We start from the raw sequence: 18589 nt of genomic DNA on the forward strand, positions 1-18589 counted from the left end.
CGTTTACTATTAAAAAGAGTCTCGATACTACAGACGTAAGTTGTTTATCTGTTTTTCATTCTTTATAGTCAATAATACTGCTAATTTTAGACGTTGGTTTGTGAACCAGCATCCGAACATAGCAGGAAAATCTCTTGTGAAGGATAAACAAGAACGCCTTTCACAAACGACGAATGAAGTTTTTGATTCTGAAATTACTACCCTCCCGAATTCACTACGTATGAAAACAAGTAAATCCATTCTTACTTTGTGTCTATTATCATTTCTAAAGGAGCTGCGTATTTCATAAAAATGTTCACACTGGCAAGCTTTTCCGCGAAAAAAAAATACTTCTGCATGATCTGGTGAATACAGAAGGATCCTTTTGCTTACTATGTTATTTTCCATTAACTCTGCGTTCTTCTTATCTTCTTTTCAATATGCTATTTCGGAATATTTTACGACACTGTTTTACGGGTAAGCACGTACGCACTAGACACGCAAACACGCAGAGCTAATTATGCACAATTTGCTTAACGGTTGAAGTCGCTCTTTAATTAAACAAGAAAAAACACTTTGTCTTCAAGGCCATGTTTCCTTATTTTAAATATCAAAATATACATTTAGAATTATCTTTATGGTTCTACTAATTGCTTCAATTCAGTTGCAAAACTCGTCTCGAATTGGCCTTGGAGGTACCTTTGTATCAGATTATGGAATTAAGATATACATATATATGTATAAAGAGAAAGGGCTAACTCTGGTGGTTTAATCGCTGGTTCGTTTTCTACTTCTGTATCAGGCGCTCGCACGCGTTGGCCAATGCTGCAAAACAATCTAGTAATTCATTTGTCGTTGGCATTTTAACGTAAATCGCGCTCTTGCGCACCGATTCTGTACTCCCATAGTTCCCGTAAGCGTACATAACGCATTGGTTTGGCTAAATGTTAGACTCTGACTTCAAAATGCTGGTGGCCAGTGTTAGCAGCCTGAAAGTGTGAGTAAATCATAACGTCCTCACTCGAATGTAGCCACCGACAAAAAGGGACAATGAAAAAGAAATAGAGCGTGGTAGAAGAGGAGAAAGCTCAGGGTGATTTCCAGAGTGATGTTGAGTGAAATATGGCACCGATGGGATTTGTATACGAATGCAGGCAAATGGCTATTACATAAATTAGTGCACGTTGGTGTGACGATGGCTGATGCTTATGAAGCGATGGAATAAGTCCGACAACAGCAATCGGGAAAAATGAAGCGAAAAAAGCTTAACTCATGACAGGAAAGTTTAGATAGAAGAGCTTATTTGGTATATAATATTCCGCATGGAAATAAAGATTCAGCATATCGTGAAGCGTATATTTATATACGGGAATTAGTGGGTGGTAACTGCCATACTTGGTTTATAAAACAAATATGTATTTGTATAGTATGTATGTATCGAAACATCTGGAAGCGGGTCACGAAGGAGCCTGTCTGAAGAGATTTGAAGCTGTGAGGTGTGAGGTCTCACCGAGACAATCCACGGGATGAATAATTCGACTGGTATTAGGAGTTTATTGAGTCGAAATCTGTTGTTGTAGCTTTTTACGCAACAAATCATTGTGAAATCGATAAAAATAGATTTTCGCTTCACAGATGATTAATTTGTAGGAAACTTAGCTTAGACTTAGCTGTCTGCCTACGTTTGAAAGAGAACTATGTGGTATTACGTTTTACGAAAGCCGTGTAGATAGACCAAAAAAACTCAGGGTTACGAAGTTGAGATGATCACTAAATACGTAAAAATAGATATTCGGCAAGATGTTTGCTCGCTTTGAAGTAAGCTCAACATTAAACGTTCACTCTGCGTAACATAAAATACAAATACAGAACGACCGGCTCCATTATCCTAATTTTTGTAATACTTCATAGCTTATAATACAAGGTTGTTAATGCGAGATTATACGAGCAAAGTTGAGCTTACGGATCTGTTATCGCAAGCGACGCAAACAGATTTCGGTATATGTGAGTCTTTAAGTTTTCGCCCGAACGTCAATAACTTGCAATACAAGTAACATGGAATGCACCTACCAACAATGGATCGTTTAAACATAGTTAAACTTCTAAATGAGTAAACCACTAACTGGTGGCGCTGAAGCGAACTTCTTTAATTACAACGCACTTTTGCAATAATACTCACTCTTGAAGTTTCTTTTTCGGCACAATAGATCCGAGATTTCGATCAAGGAAGTCGTCTCTGTAAAAAAAAAATAATATTTCGGTCGTTAGTGAAGCCGATATATATATATATAAAAAATGTGCCTAAAATAGCCCCGTATTATTTCTAGATGGAATGAACTGCTCGAGCTAAGGACCAAAGGGTCAAACGAATGGCAGTTAACCTACCGTCAGTACCCTAAAGCCATCAATCAGCTTTGTAGTAGTTTTATCAGTTGTGCCTCTATGTGCTGATTCTGAAGATGGAGGGTTATGATGAAAACAAAGCAGAACCATCAAGGAAACAGCAATCGCTATTTGAAAATCAATAAAGAAAGTTAGGTAACATACATTTAAACCTGCAATAATTTGACCGAGCACTGTTTTCATCACAGTATCTAATAGTCATATTAGATGTTTGAAATGCTTCTTTGGTACTGCTTCGGTTAAGCGTTCCTTCAGGTACCTGACTCTCAGCACAAAACGAAATATGTTTTCAAATCTAGGCAATTTCTGTTTATACAGACTACCCTGCAATAAATAACACTTGGCTTAATAATACTTCATAGACCTGATGCTGTTTATTAACCCTATTGTTGGTGTAGCAAATGAAACGTCATAGAAACTAAAAAAATTATATATTGATTATGATACTAGCAACGTTTTGTCAAAGGGGACACATATTGTTACTAATAAATCACATCGAAGTAGCACTTGAATAAATTTGCCACTTTACATGTCTAGGACTTTATTTACTTTCTCTCTTTTTAAGTGGAAACAAGCAAACATTTCATTACCACCCTGTCTAGGTTAGCAAACTCGGTTGTATTGAGCCGTTCCCGAAATTGTATCAACGTAAACCAAAATCATTGCACGTTTTTAGACAGTTTACGGTAAATTACAACCCTCCTTTATTATATTGATATGTTAGCCGACAGAGCTGGATCGGCATTACAATGGAAAGACTAGGGCTTATAAGGCTTTGTCGTATGAAGTAAGCTGAGAGGGCCTGAATGCGACTGTAGGGATTATCCGTACTATTTTATTGCAAGGAGAACAGTCACATTAGATAGGTACATTTCATAAGGCTAATCTTGTTTTAATCGAAAATATTTTACCTTTAACTACCCTTTATCTGAAGCACGGTGTAGGTAATATCATAACAAGTATGACGATAAAGCCTTTCTCTATTGGGTTCTTTAGGCTAATTCTACTAAACCCCTAAAGTAGAGCGGAAATGTTTTATTTTCTGTTTTGTTTTTTACTTTATAGGGCTGAGGTGAACGAGAAGCCCATTTGCAAGGAAAGCCAAAGTAAAAAAAGTAAGATGCGTGCACGAACGGGTGGCGTGGAAGTATCTCCTAAATGTGTATGCAAAGTTTTATGTCCTGTACTTCCGTTAAGCGTTGTTTCAGACATCATCTGCTTCCAAGAGAGAATACCGCTCTGTATAATATAAACATGAGAATCATTTATGTTATAAACTCAATTTCCAGGAAGTCATTAAATGACTTAAACAAGAAATCTTTATTTGATATAAATCAGACCCATAAGTTAGACCCAGCATCTTACCGGTACAGCTCTCGCGATACTTAATGGGCATAATATTGTCGTTAAGAAGAAGGCTAGCCTACAAGAGTCCCTTTGTACCAAATATGCCTTATCGACAAAGTTATACTTCCTTAACACGTTTCTATTGCCTGATTATAGCAATTTCTAGCCAAGGCTACCTTTCTAAAGTACACTACTTGTGATAGCATTATTTAGCTTTTGCTTTTTCTGTAATAATATACACCCCCTGAGAAGGATGTCATGACATTGTCCTTAAGGGAACAAGTGTTGGTTAAACTTCGATATGAGAATCGTGATTGGTTCGTTTAGTGTTAATGGTTAAAATTTTAATGGTTATTATTTTTTTGATTTTGAGTGTAAGTAAATAAAATCATGTTAATTAATGTTCTCTGTCCGTTATGGCCTTTTTGCTGTTATAAAGGTCCTGACGTATTATATTTACCACATAATTTTTATGTAATAATAATTTTACATTATAATGAACAAAAAATCTTCAACGTAATACCATTATATTTTGCCCCCATGATTTAGCTCGAATTACCAGTTGTACACGACAAAACTTAAAAAATTTACACTACAAAGCTACGAAATTATACTTCGAAGCAGAGACTGTAAGCTGCATTACGATCAATTTGCCGTTGTTACTTCGGAGATCGCGGAGGTTTTATGGCTGGGTGTGAAGGTTTCCAGAAACCCTAATATCGAATCAAATATCCCTTTCGAGCTGCTCCCGGACCGTTGCTTGACAATGGTGCTCACGACGAGCATGAATGATTGTAAGTCAGTTTTTTTATTAGCGATAGTCCTTGTCAGTGTGACACCTTATAAAGAACCGCTCAAATAGTTCTCCTAACTGTTTTTAATCAAAGGGTGGCTTGTTTTGTAATCTTTTGTATCGCTGAATTTCGACACCGGCCGAAAAAGTTTGCATCTTTATGGCGCCGGAGAATCAATTAATAATATATGGAAGGCAGTACACGAACAGACGGGAGCTAGTTGTCACGTTGATTATTTGGTGCACGTATCAACTTAACACGTTGAAATATCACTCCTTCGATTTCGTTGACCACGCATATGTAGAATTTTCCGAGCTTGGCGTATCGTCCATATTTGACATTCTCTGTCAGATAAATACAGTAATTAAAGAAGGTAAAACTGAAAAATCCACGAACAACTGCTTGAGCTGGCCATTTGTGAATCAAATCGGTTTGGTACGCCCTGATCTGAGAGCCGTATTGCTAATTGCTAGTAATAACATTGTTGCAGCAAATAACTATTTAGAAAAAAAAACATTTAGTCAACTCTTGGAGGATCAGAAGATCTATCTAAATGGAAATTAAACGTTTTCTCATTGAAACCATGCCTAACAACGAATAGAGCGTATGTATCGTACATGGGCTTTTTTTTCTATTCTTAACATTATAAATAAGCCTTCACGATTGCTTTTCTCTTGCATAAACTCATTTAAAAAGATCTTGTGGACCAACGGGACTGTATCAAGTCGTATGTGCATCATCGTCTGATCTCTGTTTCCCTTACTGAGGGCATAAGGAAATGTCTCTAGTCATACGATTTTCAGTACGTGGACACAAAGTAAGTCCCCTTCCAAATATTAAGACCAGCTTCGTGACTGATGCTCAAGCATTTAAACTTTTAATCCTCCTTTGTGCGCTTGTAAACAGCCTAAGATACGTCATAATATTTTTCACTAGAATCCGGAATTGGGATCCTATGGAGCCAAGCACGATTCGTGTACACAGATTCGATTGGTATGCATAGAGATTTTAAAGTGGTGATTATGTAGAAAGGCTTTTTTCCTAAATACGATTAGGTCGTGTCCTTGAATGATTTTTTTGTGGTTTGCGGTTGCTCTCTCACTAAATTTTATGTGCGTCGTTTTTCCCATCAACCGGCAGAAGTAATCGAAGGAGGGTCGGCCAGGCCTACTTTCCGGTCATATCGGAAAGAAATGCGCGAGCTTCCAAATGTGAAAGTGTCAGTTCATTGCTACCTCCGCTGTTAACAGCGTTGACGATTGCTTGCTGCTAAAAAGTATGAACATTTGCTCTCCACATACTCTGATGCCTATTGCAACTTCCGTGCTGGAAAAGATGTGTATCCGAAAACGCTGACTTTGTCACGAGTTTTTCTCTATATCGTGCATGCGGATCCTTCAATTCAGTTCCGACTTCTTTTAATTTTCACATAATAGAACACAGCACATCGTGTACGCCGAGCCAAAGAAAAAAGTTCTGCAGACTCTTTCAACAGAAGTCGTTTTACGCGTTCATTCACACGCAGACACGGAGAGACATTCACAGTCATCTAGCTGCACCTGCTACTGCTTGACTTCCCTGAACCAAATAGCAATAGCAAGAGGCTCACTGCCATAGAAACAACATCGCCACCTTCTATGATATGAACACATTACGAAAACAAAAAAGGCAGCAAGCTATATGAGCAGTTTATCTCTATTTCGCTTATACTGTTGTTTCGAGTCGGCGTTGCCTTTCATAGCCGAGCTAGGCTCTCTGCACACGTGAGGGCAAAAGGGTTCAGACAGAAACGATTAGAGGCCAACGAAATGAGAGTGGATTGCATAGCAGAAAGGATACTACGAAAGTAAAAAAGAGAAAAAGAGAGAAATGAAAACAAAAAAAATTACCGTTAAAGCATCGCTGTAAGTGCTAGCAGTGCCAATAGAAAGTTGTCGAGTAAACCGGTAAGGTCTAAGTACAATACAAGCTAAAAAACAAAATATTACAGGAATGACTTCTCGGGTTTAGTCGACAGTGAGAAGAATCTATAAATTATTAGGTGTTCTTAAGTTGTGCTTAATTTACTTAATTTTAGTACACTTTTTCGTTGGATATGGCACTGTGCCTAGTCGGTGCTAGTTGCCTCTAGTCACTTCCTCAGCCGATGGCGGTCGTGGGCTACCGCTGCAGCGAAAGGATGCGAAACGTTTCGAATCGACGGTGCACTGGACCACACTGAGATACTACCGGCCGCAAAGAAGCAAGTGCCTGGGAGAGACCATGCATCAAGCGGTTAAGAACTTTGTGTAGCTCTCAAAGGTAACACACGACCATATGGATACACACACAACATTTGCCGCCGAAGGGAAGGCATACTAAACACGATAGAGCATCGGGTTACGAACGAGCTCTTGTCTGATGGCGCTCTTCTGCTTGCCTCCCTTGAGCAGTGGCCGCCCTGGTAAGCAACCAGTTTGCCTTTACCTCCCGTAGGCAAAAGACGAGCCGTTCCAGCCGCAGGCTCGATGGTCTAGCAGACATGGCCTGGCCTCCGCCGACACTACCGCCGCCGTCCTAGCTCTGGGATAGCCCTAAGGTTTGATGCAACGTCTTCAAGCGACGCTTGAAGCGACCAGGGCGAGCAAGGTGCCAGTTCGCCTTTTCTTTTTCCCTATAATTCGACAAACACGGTTATGTTTAACCTAGATCGACTAGAAGTCAACCGAAGAAATGTCTCTGGTTAACCGTAGTACTCTTATATTGGTTACTTAGCTAATCACTGTCGCATTAAAATAGGTGAAAATAATTGTAAACTATGTGGTTTGATGACACTTTTCTTTAGACAGTAATATGTAAAGTTGTCTATCCATGTGCGTCATCGGGGTGCTGACGGAAGCACTAGTGCATGCGTTGTAGTTCAACACTGATGAGTATTAGATGGTTCAATCATTCAGTCATAAAGACTAAAAAGTCTCGTAAATCTTTTCGGTAATGCATGTGAGAAAGCGTTGGCCTTTTTTTGCATGCGCTAGATAAATCCGAAGTTAGGGTTTTGTAACATCATCAGTTGATCGGCACTTTGTCATTCGCAATCAAATATAAAGTTGTAACTGGAGGTTTATTTGGCGTTAAGAAACTCAGTCTCGGAACAGATGAGACGTATTATGCTGGCCATCGCTAGCAATGGTGGCAAAGGCAAATCGCGCTAGGAAGCAAAACCAGCGCTCAGTGCCAAAAGGAGTACTAACGATAGTCTCCAGCGACCAAATGTATAGGTTTCGCAGTGGTAACCCATCTTCTAATTCTAGAAACAGCCTCAGAAAAGGAACGGCGCTTCCTATTTAAGCTATCAGCTGCCACCGACGATTACTGGGTATTGGACGCATGAAAGTGTAAAGGACAACTGAGGTCCACGCGCGTTGTTGTAATAGACAATTGTTGTTATTTGTGTTGAGCACAACAAACCACCAGGATCGTTGGCGACACGATGACCTGTTTTATTTTTCTTTTTACTTAGCCTTCTTTATTTGCGCAAATTATATAGTTCTACGGTCAATTAATCTGACAGAACATTTTGATGCTGAACGCTTTTTTAGCAGTGGTTATCCTAACGAGCATTTCAGAACACAATTAAATAAAATATCCATACTGGAATTCAGGTGTAGATGTTTCTAGACGTAAGTTTGTTACTTTGAATTATCATATCAAAGCACAGATCTCACTTCTGAGATTTGTGACAGGATAGACTACTATTTGTTTTCTTTAGACTTTTTTTCTTTTTTTTTTTTGTAAAATTAGTGAATATTTGGTGAAAAACGTTTTTTAATTCGAGTTAGCCAGGATGAAATTTAGAATAAGTTTCTTTTACATGATTAATTTTTTTTTGTTAGATCAGACGGTACTCAAACGCGTCAGAGACTACATTGCGTGTAATGTATACACTGGAAAAACATTCATGGGGGAAAAACGACTTAGAACATTATTAAAGCACACAAGTTATCTTTTAAGATTTTTGATTTTTAAACCGTTTCATTTTAGGCGTGATGCATTCAAGTTTAGACTAGAATCCTACTATCCTGAGCAGATATTGATACGCCGGTGAAATTCTTCTATGCCAAGAGTTTTTTCTACGCAAAATTCAAATTCTGCGAAGAATCAGACTCTATATATTGATTCAAAACTATGTTTTCCGTTGGACTCACAGCGTAGAGCTGCGACATGCTAGTTGACTTCAATCGAGTTGACCTTCATGTGAAGGGTAGTCGTATCAGCTAAAATGAATTTTGTCGAAAAATAGAAAGCACCTCGTTAAAATGTTTTTTTTTTTTTTTTTTCACTTGGTATACACATGCCACGGCTAAACTGGTAAAGTGCATTTGTGACAATGACATACCGAGTCGTCGGTAAGAATCCTTTTCTTTATTTCATTTTTTGAACCAGTTTATAAATCATTCATCTTACAAATAGCAAACGTAGAACTAACTATTAATCAATCATTCTTATTTCTATTGAACCGAGATGTAAACTTCCGTTGTTTTTATTTAATATGTTTACCTATTTTCACCTTTGTCAAATGTTTTGTATATAAACAATATAAAAGCATTTTTTTTAAATTAGAATAAGAATATTGAAGATAATAGTAGATAAGATACATAGCACAGAGCGCAGAGGTTGCGCTGCTTTTCTCTGTCCCATGTTGTTCAAACAAGGCGTCCTTGGATATGAGCCTACGTGTAACTGCCTCGTATCGGACATATGAATAAGCTTCCTTTGGCAATTTTTCCAACTTTCTTCATGATAGGATCTATTAAGACACATAACATAGCAGAAGCCATACACTGCGTAACGGACTACCACATTTTAGTTCTTTCTGCGTGACTTCTTCCACGTTCCGTCCACCATAGCATGAGTGGCAAGGAATCTCGGGTAGACCTAAACCATCGGTTACTCCCGTTGTCCAGTGAGTTTCAAATAGGCGGGAGTTTTCTGCAAGGTAAACTGGGGTAGTATATCTTTAACAAATAGCGGTGTATCCCTTAGCGCTTACATATAGCACGTACAGCAGCATCTATGCAGTCCTAGTGCTCCTTTGAAGAAAGCAGACTTCACCTGGTCCAGCCTACAAAACTGAGATTTGTTCATGAGTTTGACGCTATATGAGACTGTAGGTATGAACTTGATTTTGAAGAGACGCATTGCTATAGTCAGAAAGAGGAACGACGGTGTTTCTGTGGCAACGCTCGATACTAATGTTTTTCTGACGCATTCCGTCGCATGCTCGGTGTAGAAAGTGCCGGCGTGGGATAAAGCAAGGTTCAGATTTTGCCATGTATTCTAGAGGCGAGCAGTGAATTTAGAAAGTATCATTTACTGCTGGTGGCCCCGCCTTTCGGGAATTCATGGTTTAGGCCCTGTCCAAATTAATGTCAAAGCCGGCATCCACTGAAGGCGAGCCAATTTCTACTGAGACTCAAAACGTTTTGTTTTGTAGATAGCGAGATTGTCAGCGCACAGTACCTGCTCTAACAAACTTCCGCTTTCTGATTATGCAACTTGGGAAATCGTTCCGAAGAACTAAGAGAGGTGAGGTTATTGTTTTTAATCAGCTTTAGGGAAGTAGAGAGACCCGTGGGCAGTTTGGCCGAGAGTAGTTTATAGCAGCAGCTCTTTTTGCGATTTCCCTCCACGAGCTAAGTTCTCGAAGATCGCCTTTGCCCTACGGAATAACGATAAGGAATATCTTCTATGAACCATCCGGTCATCTCTCATATTATAGACAGGCGTTCTAGAAGGCAGTCCGGTATAGGGCTAGCACTACTGTCTCCTTGATATGCTCGTCTCTAATTTGATCTGTATGGGCCTTCTTTTGTGCTGAAGCTGCTAGAGCGCTAGTGTCACTTCATTGACGGTGACCCCGGCGGCTATAGCAGCCCACATCTGGCTTGTCTCCATGCCACCACAAGAGCCCTTTAGACGCGGTGTTCTTGGAAGCGTACATCTGCTGAAAATGAACATTGGAAACATTTGATCTTATGGAGCAAGAAAAAATCAAGAAGGGATGTTACTCGGCCTTGAGCAAGAACAGTTTCACACATATTAAAGCGCTTTCTTCGTTCATTTCAAGGTAGACCTACCCTTCGTAATGAAAAAAGGGCGCATTTCTGGGTATACTGCAGCCGATCGATGAGCACCCATCTAGGCTTGAAAAGCGCTCCCCTATATATATTGTTGAACCGTGGGCTGCTGCAACAAGGTTTGACCTCATCAGCTTCGTATCTTAGAGTATGTCTGGAACAGGACAATATTCACTGAGATTCTCTCAAGCCCTTTCTGTGTTTAGCGATTTTGCCAAAGCTACCTGCTTTTGGACTACTCTATGGATTCTTGGCAGAGGTGCATAATCAGGAATAGATAACCTCTAAACGAGACCGTGTAAGGCGTTCCTTGGTCTGAAGTGCTCGACTTGGGAGACAGGCAGCTTGATCTCGAACATGTCAATAGTGGAGTACTACATCGAGCTAGTGAACGTGGGTTCGTCTTCGTCCGTTATAATCCAGCACTCAAGGTTCCCTAAGGTGTCAATCAGTAGCCTGATTTGAGAGTCTCTTGGCTTATCCAATTTTGAATTGAAGCCGCATGCTGCGATCCGCTGAACAAAGAATTGAGACATCGCATCCGTTTCTCTACTAGTGCAATGGATCGTTCAGCAGGGTTTGATCGCAAATATCCTCCCATTGTGTTAAGTCTTTAACTTTCTAGAACAACAAGGTTATCTTCCGCTATAGCTACTTTTACATCGCCTAGGCACTAATGAAAGTATATCGGGACGTTACCACTAAGCCTCTCTTTCCCTGCATATACTGTACAGAAACTCGCTACATTAAATGGTGCGTTGGTACAGGTTTCACATAGGATTATAATACCGACATCTTAAAAAACCGAATGCCTAGAAAGAAAACACTCAGAGCATTACGTAGCGCATTAGCTTGCGTTTCCAAGGATTTCTCGAGGCGCTCATTAAGCTGGACTATTGAATTGGTTAATTTTTTTTATCGCTTCTTCTTTTAAACCTTTCATTTTCAATCAATCGTGTACTATATTCCAATGCAAAAATATATACACTTTAAAGCTTGAGCTTTCAATGAAATATTTCGATTTGTAGAGCAAAAAGTATTATTAACAATATATAGTCCTTGATCACCTGACGACAAAAAAAAAATTAAAAAAGAAACAGCAGAAACTATTTGTAAACTCAGTATAATTTTATTCAAGTTCAGTAAGCAATCAACTAACCTGAAAACGACGATCTCTAATTGTGGCGTTGGCATTCGAAGTAGCATTTCAACATTGCCGAGGTTCAGTCCATCGCGCGGGTCGACCTTCATTCTGCCCACTTGCAGTACTTGATCCCCATCACAGAGACCAAAATTATCCGCGAGACCGCCCGATTTTACCTTAAGCAAAGCAGAGCATATAGAAAGTCATAGGTGCCCATGGGTAGCTTGTTGAGGGAATCCCTGACCTAAAAAGCACGCATATTGCTATCAAGATGCTTGATCTACCATTACTTTAGAAATTCAAATCTTGCGGTACACATCTGTAAGCATTGTTCCGTTTGTAGAAAGCCCGTACAAATGATAAAGTATTCACTTGAGACTATTAACAAGTTTCCGACAACGATATATGTGTGATGAATTGAATTAGGAGCAAGGCTTGGACCGAATTCGAGATAGTGCGATGTCCCTCCGTAAGCGAACATGGAAAACAGGTTCTTTTTCGAAATAGTTCTTTCTCAAACTGTGTTGAATGCCTAACAACTGGCACAGATCGAAGCGAAGTTTTCGCTTTTCCATCTTCCAGAGATTAGAAAATCAAACAGATGTGAGAAAGTCCGGCCGGAGCAAGGAGTAAATTAGGATGGGCCCTGATCGTGGGGTTTAAGACTGTGGCTAATTTACTTTACTAGGCACTCAGGTTGAAAATATCGAATACTAGGTCTGAAGTATTTTGCCTAGTGACTTATACTCTACGATACTTGCTCGTATAACAACGACAGTGTAAAGGGTAGTGACTAATGATCAAGGTGGATAGACTATGACATTTCTCAGGTGCTTTGAGAAATATTGCTGGATTTGAACATAAAATTGAAATCATTTATAAGAAGAACACTGTATATATATATCTATATATATATATATAAATATGCAAAGGTTGTCCAACGCCTTGGTACATGTGATTCAACAAGCCGCCTCAGGATGGCCAGTCTCAACATGTCTACGCAAAGGCCGACCCGTGCGGGTTGATTAGAGCAAGAATATATGGCTAACAGCTGCCGTGTATCTGTCACTATAATTAATTATATTCAAAAACTTCTTGAGATATAGATAAATAAGTTGCTTGCATTTCTCGATATGGAAATCAAGATAAGCTAGGTGTCAGGTGAGCTTGTAGAAATGTACTGTGTAACATAAGGATTAATCAAAGCAAATAAACAGGAAGCTTAACTTGTTTTTTCCTTTTCGTTTATTGTCTCTAATTGTATCTAGTTATACTGACTAGTTCAGTGCAGTAAATTAAGTCGTTAAACTAGCTCCTAAGCAAATCGGCATTTGAGAATTTCCGAGTTAGAGGATTTGTTTGGTCCTAAATAACAGAAAACAAAAGATAAAGTTAAGGACCAATTTGACACAATCGTTGCGATTCGTTTTTTGCCGGTTGCAGTTGTCATTACATCTTGGCTAAGCTGTTTACTGTTTCTTATTTACACCTCTGTGGTGCCCACCCTATCTGCCTATCATCGTTAGTGGTTTCTTGCTGTTCTTCTTGAAGCTATAGTAACATCATAAGTAAAGAAACTTCGCATTTCTTATCGTCTACAAAAGATGAACTTTCAAAATCATTGTTCAACGCTCGACAATAGCCTCAGCGATACCAGTGATCATTGTCGTCGCCATAAAACGCTTTGTCTAAATCCGTCGTAAATAAATGGCGTTAAGTGCGTATCGGAATCAGGCTCTATTCAAATCTACAAGCATAATTTCACTCCAGTTGTGCCCCCTCATTTTCCTTGACTAAGAATGAGAATATTTGCGAAGGTGGGTCTTCTAAAAAGAGAGGCCAGTCTGAAGGAAGTAATTGAGTCCGCTGTTCTAGTTTTGGCTGCTTTTGCGGTGAATCATCATCACAAACAGACAGTAGGTACCTTTGCTGCTGTCGCCTATTCACTATCGAACAAAGTATAGGCGAAAACTCGCCCTGCGGCGCAATAGAGGCTACCAGGCCATGAAATAAAGAAAGACCGAAGCGGCTAGAAGCAAGCACCCTTTTGTTTCAAAACCCTACACAGGTTCGTTAGGATTCCTTGTGGTAATAGCTATTTCGATGGGCCTTGTAAGACTTAAAGGTTTTATCTGATAGGGTGATCCTTTTCCTGCCTTTTAATCTATTCATTGATTATATGGGCGATAGACGTTAGCTCTGGAACAACGAAGCGAATTGCAAAAGCTTGGAATTTCTTCTCTAGTTAGTAGTTGTCGTATGATAGAAATGCTAATTGGGACGCGCATTTAAAGCGTAGTTTCGAAAGGGTAGAAAAACTTCGATACCAAACGACCCGCTATACAGTCAGCTACGATTTAAGTTACTGTATTTTCGTACGTTCATTAGAATTTAATAGTGTAGTTTTACACAACTTTATTTATGAGTACTATTATTATTTGGGTTGTTTTTCTTAGTACGTGGTTTGTTTGAAAATTAAGAACTCTTTCCATGTAAAAACAACATAAATATTCAATGATTAGACCGCTTAAACCACAGCCTATGAGCTGTGAGATTTTCTAGCTTTTATAATGCTGTGTCATTTAAGCTGAGTCAAAAATACAGCTCTAAAAACCTGTTCGACAAATAACGCGGAACAGCTGTGAACTTCATGAAGTTACACGCACTAAAAATGATCATACTCGCTGATCATAACGAATTGAGCTTTTCCAAGCATCGTTTGTAGCGATGCGCGGCTGAAAAATCTGCCACCATATTGAAAGAACGCATCGGGATAGACTAATTCGTTATAGCTATATAACGGAGAGATTCACTACTAATAGTGACACATCCGAGTCCAATAGCATTTGATGAAGCACGACTGTTGTGGGATTTAAACGACTACCTGGTCATACCTTCCGTTTAATCAAGGTTTACATTAATGAACCAACGGTATACCGTTGGACTTTTTCTAATACTTCAGTGCGGACCATTTGGTAGAAGATGACTCGCATGTGACTGCGACGAGACAAGCAATCGATCTTGTTTGTAGAGTCAAACTGAGAAGAGAAGACGATGCGGCATCAGGCGTCATGCTGCGTCGTTTCGCTGAGTCACTTTTGCGTTCTTCCTGCTAAGCTGCCCTAATACTGAAAGTATGAAGCTGAAACGAATGCTTCCTCATGCTTTGTTTTTGCCCTGCGAGCCAAACAGACCTTAAGATACGCCTGTAGGGGCATGCAGGTGCTTCAAATGACACAGCCATACGGTAAAGAAAGCAGGTAGCTGATTTTGCCTAACTTTTTGTTGGTCACATTTTATTTGTGGCAGCGAGTAAGATCCATCGTAGTACTACATAAGGTAGAAAAGCTTACTCGTTTTGGTTGAGAGAACTTGGTGATTCAACTAGAAATTCTAGATAAGCATCTCTGCTCTGGCACAAGGGTGTTTAAGAGTAGCCTTTGTCATAGATTGATTTATAAAAAAACAGCAATAGCTGTTCAGGCCTATTAACGGGCCACGTTTTCTTTAGCTGAAAGAGATGCAGCCCAGTCAGCTTAGTTATGCGGTCGAGTCTAAAATGGATTTGTCAAACCGGGCAAAAGTGTGGTATGAGATTTCACACACACGCATATATATAAAGTCTAATCTTCAGTGAATTCCTACTGAAGTCTGTAATACTACATCCGACATATAGGCATGATAAATCATTAGAAATGAATCTAGACGACAAGTAAGGCTTTTAGAAGGAGTGGTTAAAGTTCTAGGCGAAACGCCCGTTTATGTATTGATAGTAATGTTTGCTTACGGTGTTGACACCGCTGAGGTAATGTCGAGCAAACGTCACAGAAACAATTCACAAACAGCCATGGAAGGAACTGTCTTAGTCATCAAAGCACTTCTTACCCTGGTCACTTGGTACATACTTGGAGAACAAGCAGCAAAACGTGATAACCCATCAAGAAGAACGTCACGGGTTGAGATTCAGCTAACATCCGTTGAACCAGATCTGTGTTGGCCCCTGTCCCTTAGTTGGTTGGACTCGATAAGTATCATTCTACAAACCTATATAAGTGTTGTCAAGACAACGTGCTCTCTGAATGACCATCTTGCCTCAGATCGCTTGAGGATTCAGCTCAGAAAAATTAATACCAGACTACTGCATAAGCCAAACAATAGGTTACATTTAGCGGTAGTCTAGACGCAGTCGCAGAAGAGCACAGAGGAAAACGTTCATATACCAACACGCGTATTCGCCTTACAAATTTGTCTGTAAAGGATATGGCACCCGAACCCATTTTTCACTGGCCGCCATTTTTTCGCGGCTTACTGCCGTTCGAACCACCAAGAAAAATTGGCTTTTTCTCTAAACTGGAACTATCCGGGAACTCAAGCTGTCGTGAATAGTGTTGCAAATATGTTAGTCACTGTTTTAGTTTATTTGCTTTTTACCTACCTGCGTAATACGAGCAACACCATCGGGGCACGGCACTACATTAAAGCCCCATGGTATATCCACTTCTTCCCTTTCAAGCACAACCAGCTGAGCACCATCCTCCATTGTACGATATGAGCTGGTACTGTTCACAGGCACAGTTCAATAAATGTTAATCAACAACTTGCTGTTGCTCAATTCAAGAACACCGGATCGTGAGGATGCGGGTTAAAATGTTCGTTTTATGTGCTCGCGATGTCGAGACGCTTTTCACTAGCGTTCGATTCCAGACCTCGCCCAATGCTTCAACTCCGTCGCAATTTGACACGCGGCTGTCTTTCTGCTACTACAGTACTACTGCTGCTACTGTTATCGGTTGCGGCCCCGACGATTTCAGAGGAAGATGTTCAGAAATCGAGTCACACTGACGAAGACTAGCAGCGTGGTTATATTTCGATGTCTGCGAGACAGTATTTGAGCCGCTGGGACCGCTTGAGCCGTTCTGACGTCGCGCAGACCTTCGACGCGTCGTTGGCTGCTTGGGCTGCCAACCCTGACTAGGTCATAGCCGCTTGCGTTGGCGGCCGTTTCGAGGGACCCAATCTAGCCTCGAGTATTGGTCATCGGTTCATGGAGGGTTTGAACTATATATATATATATATATATTCTGCCGCTGCCAAGAGTGCAGGGTTTTCTACATAGTAGAGATATGAGTTTCGGAGTAGAGCGAAATCCCCGGTGACGGCATTAGTGGAAGCTGTTGTGAGGGTGGTTTGTTCGCCCGTTGATATTTTGGGATTAAACAGCTACCATTAACCCTAGACACAGCATGCTGTGCGGTCACTGCTGTTATTGCTGCTGCTGATGCAGGAAGACCCGTGCGCATGAAGGCGAGCTAGCCATCGCAGACAGCCACTATGTAGCCATTATTACCATGTCTATTACCCCATGGCAGTAGCCGGGCGCACGCTTTCTTTCTAATCGCCTGTTTTCGTCAGCAACGACGATGAAACTGAATGATGAGTCGTTCGCTGCATGTAAGCTTCTCTCGACGGAAGCGCGATTGGTTGTTATCGTTTTCGCCACAAGAGAAGATTATATAATAGAAGATAAAATGAGCTGGTATCGGATTCGTTTGCATGTGATGAAGACATCTAGCGCATTTATGCACAATAATTATTAGAATTAATGCACGATAATGGCAAAAGCGGTTTGAAATTGTGGTAGAAATCATAATAACACCGTAATCTGCTAGTGATTGGAAAATCTGCTAGCTTCGAAATATTGTGAGCCTAGCTCATTGAATTTTCTGTGTACGATTACTTGTCTCCGTACGCTGTGTCGGTGAACAGGTTATACAACTTTTATTGAATGGCAAGTTTTTTTTTCATAGGCCTGCGTGTCGTTATCCATATGAAGTGCATGATATTTAAACATAAAGTATGATCATTTGGTAATAGATGATGTAGCACCGACGACTGTATACCTGACAGTTTGTCTGGCTATCAGTTCGTGTTAGGAATGAGTTTCTCAGGAAAATATTTGGTAGATAATTTTCGAGAAGAACAAAGAAAATGTATTTTTTTTTTTTATCTGAGAAATATGACTGCCGTTTACAAAAGTCTTCGGTATTAACTTTTGTCATTAAAGGAATATTTACATTTGGTTATACTGTTAACATCTCGAGCAGTAGAGTAATAACATTGCCTTAGATAATTACTAGACTTGATGCCTGTCCAAGGGGCAGAAACATATTAGTTATGCAGAAACAAAGGCCTTTGAGTAATTGAATAGGCCATCCGAACTATCACTATACAGGTATCACACGGAAGTTCAACGAATTCTTAAATAATTCATGTTGAATTAATTTTGAAAAATAAATAAAACCCATTTTATGAACGGCATATTTACTAGTAGTAGAGAGATAGTAATACGGATGCAAGTAAGGTATGAGCTGAAGTGCACACGCGGTTTACAACCTTCGAGGTATAGCTTATTATTGAAATATTATAGAATAATATTATAGAATTATCGAAATGATTTATAAGCTCAATCATGCGCGAAGCCGGAGAAATTTTGATGCGTGACATGAAGCCTCCTACGTGAAGTTTCAACATTGCCCATTCAGTCTCTTACCCTGTGAATACGGTCATCAGTACTTAGGTATTGTAAATATGCGTTACAATTTAAATCCGAGTTAATGGTGTGCAACTATATGGATAACCCGTATAATGCTTATGATCTAGAATATCAATAAAGAAATCCGTCTTATCTCTAATTACTCGCATGCATTGCAACCCATAGAGAGACAATTATTTATGGGTGGCTTGCGTGCGTCGTCAGTTCCGGACAGCGCAGGCGCCCGATAGCTCGAAGCTCCCCGCTTAGAAAA

At 39.9% G+C, this 18589-nt stretch overlaps 1 protein-coding gene across 13 annotated transcripts in view; it reads right to left on the bottom strand.

Annotated features, from left to right (window-relative positions):
- The window catches only part of LOC111249796 (uncharacterized), a 40086-nt gene extending 23342 nt beyond the window's left edge, over positions 1 to 16744 (bottom strand). For 4 of the 13 annotated variants that reach the window (XM_086985325.1, XM_022804129.2, XM_022804147.2 and 1 more), the window contains exons 1-3: positions 16219 to 16736; positions 11799 to 11959; positions 2159 to 2215 (exon numbers count right to left, since the gene is read on the bottom strand). In XM_086985325.1, coding sequence (XP_086841451.1) covers positions 2159 to 2215; positions 11799 to 11959; positions 16219 to 16323 — 323 coding nt within the window. In that variant the 5' untranslated portion in view covers positions 16324 to 16736. Of the gene's footprint in view, positions 1 to 2158; positions 2216 to 11798; positions 11960 to 15688; positions 15773 to 16218 lie in introns of those variants that run through there. The other 9 variants (XM_086985333.1, XM_022804156.2, XM_022804119.2 and 6 more) reach the window with 5 other exon arrangements.
- Positions 16745 to 18589: the final 1845 nt, after the last annotated feature.

This window comes from Varroa destructor, unplaced genomic scaffold, assembly GCF_002443255.2.
Source record: "Varroa destructor unplaced genomic scaffold, Vdes_3.0 BEIS01000001.1, whole genome shotgun sequence".
NCBI lineage: Eukaryota > Metazoa > Arthropoda > Arachnida > Mesostigmata > Varroidae > Varroa > Varroa destructor.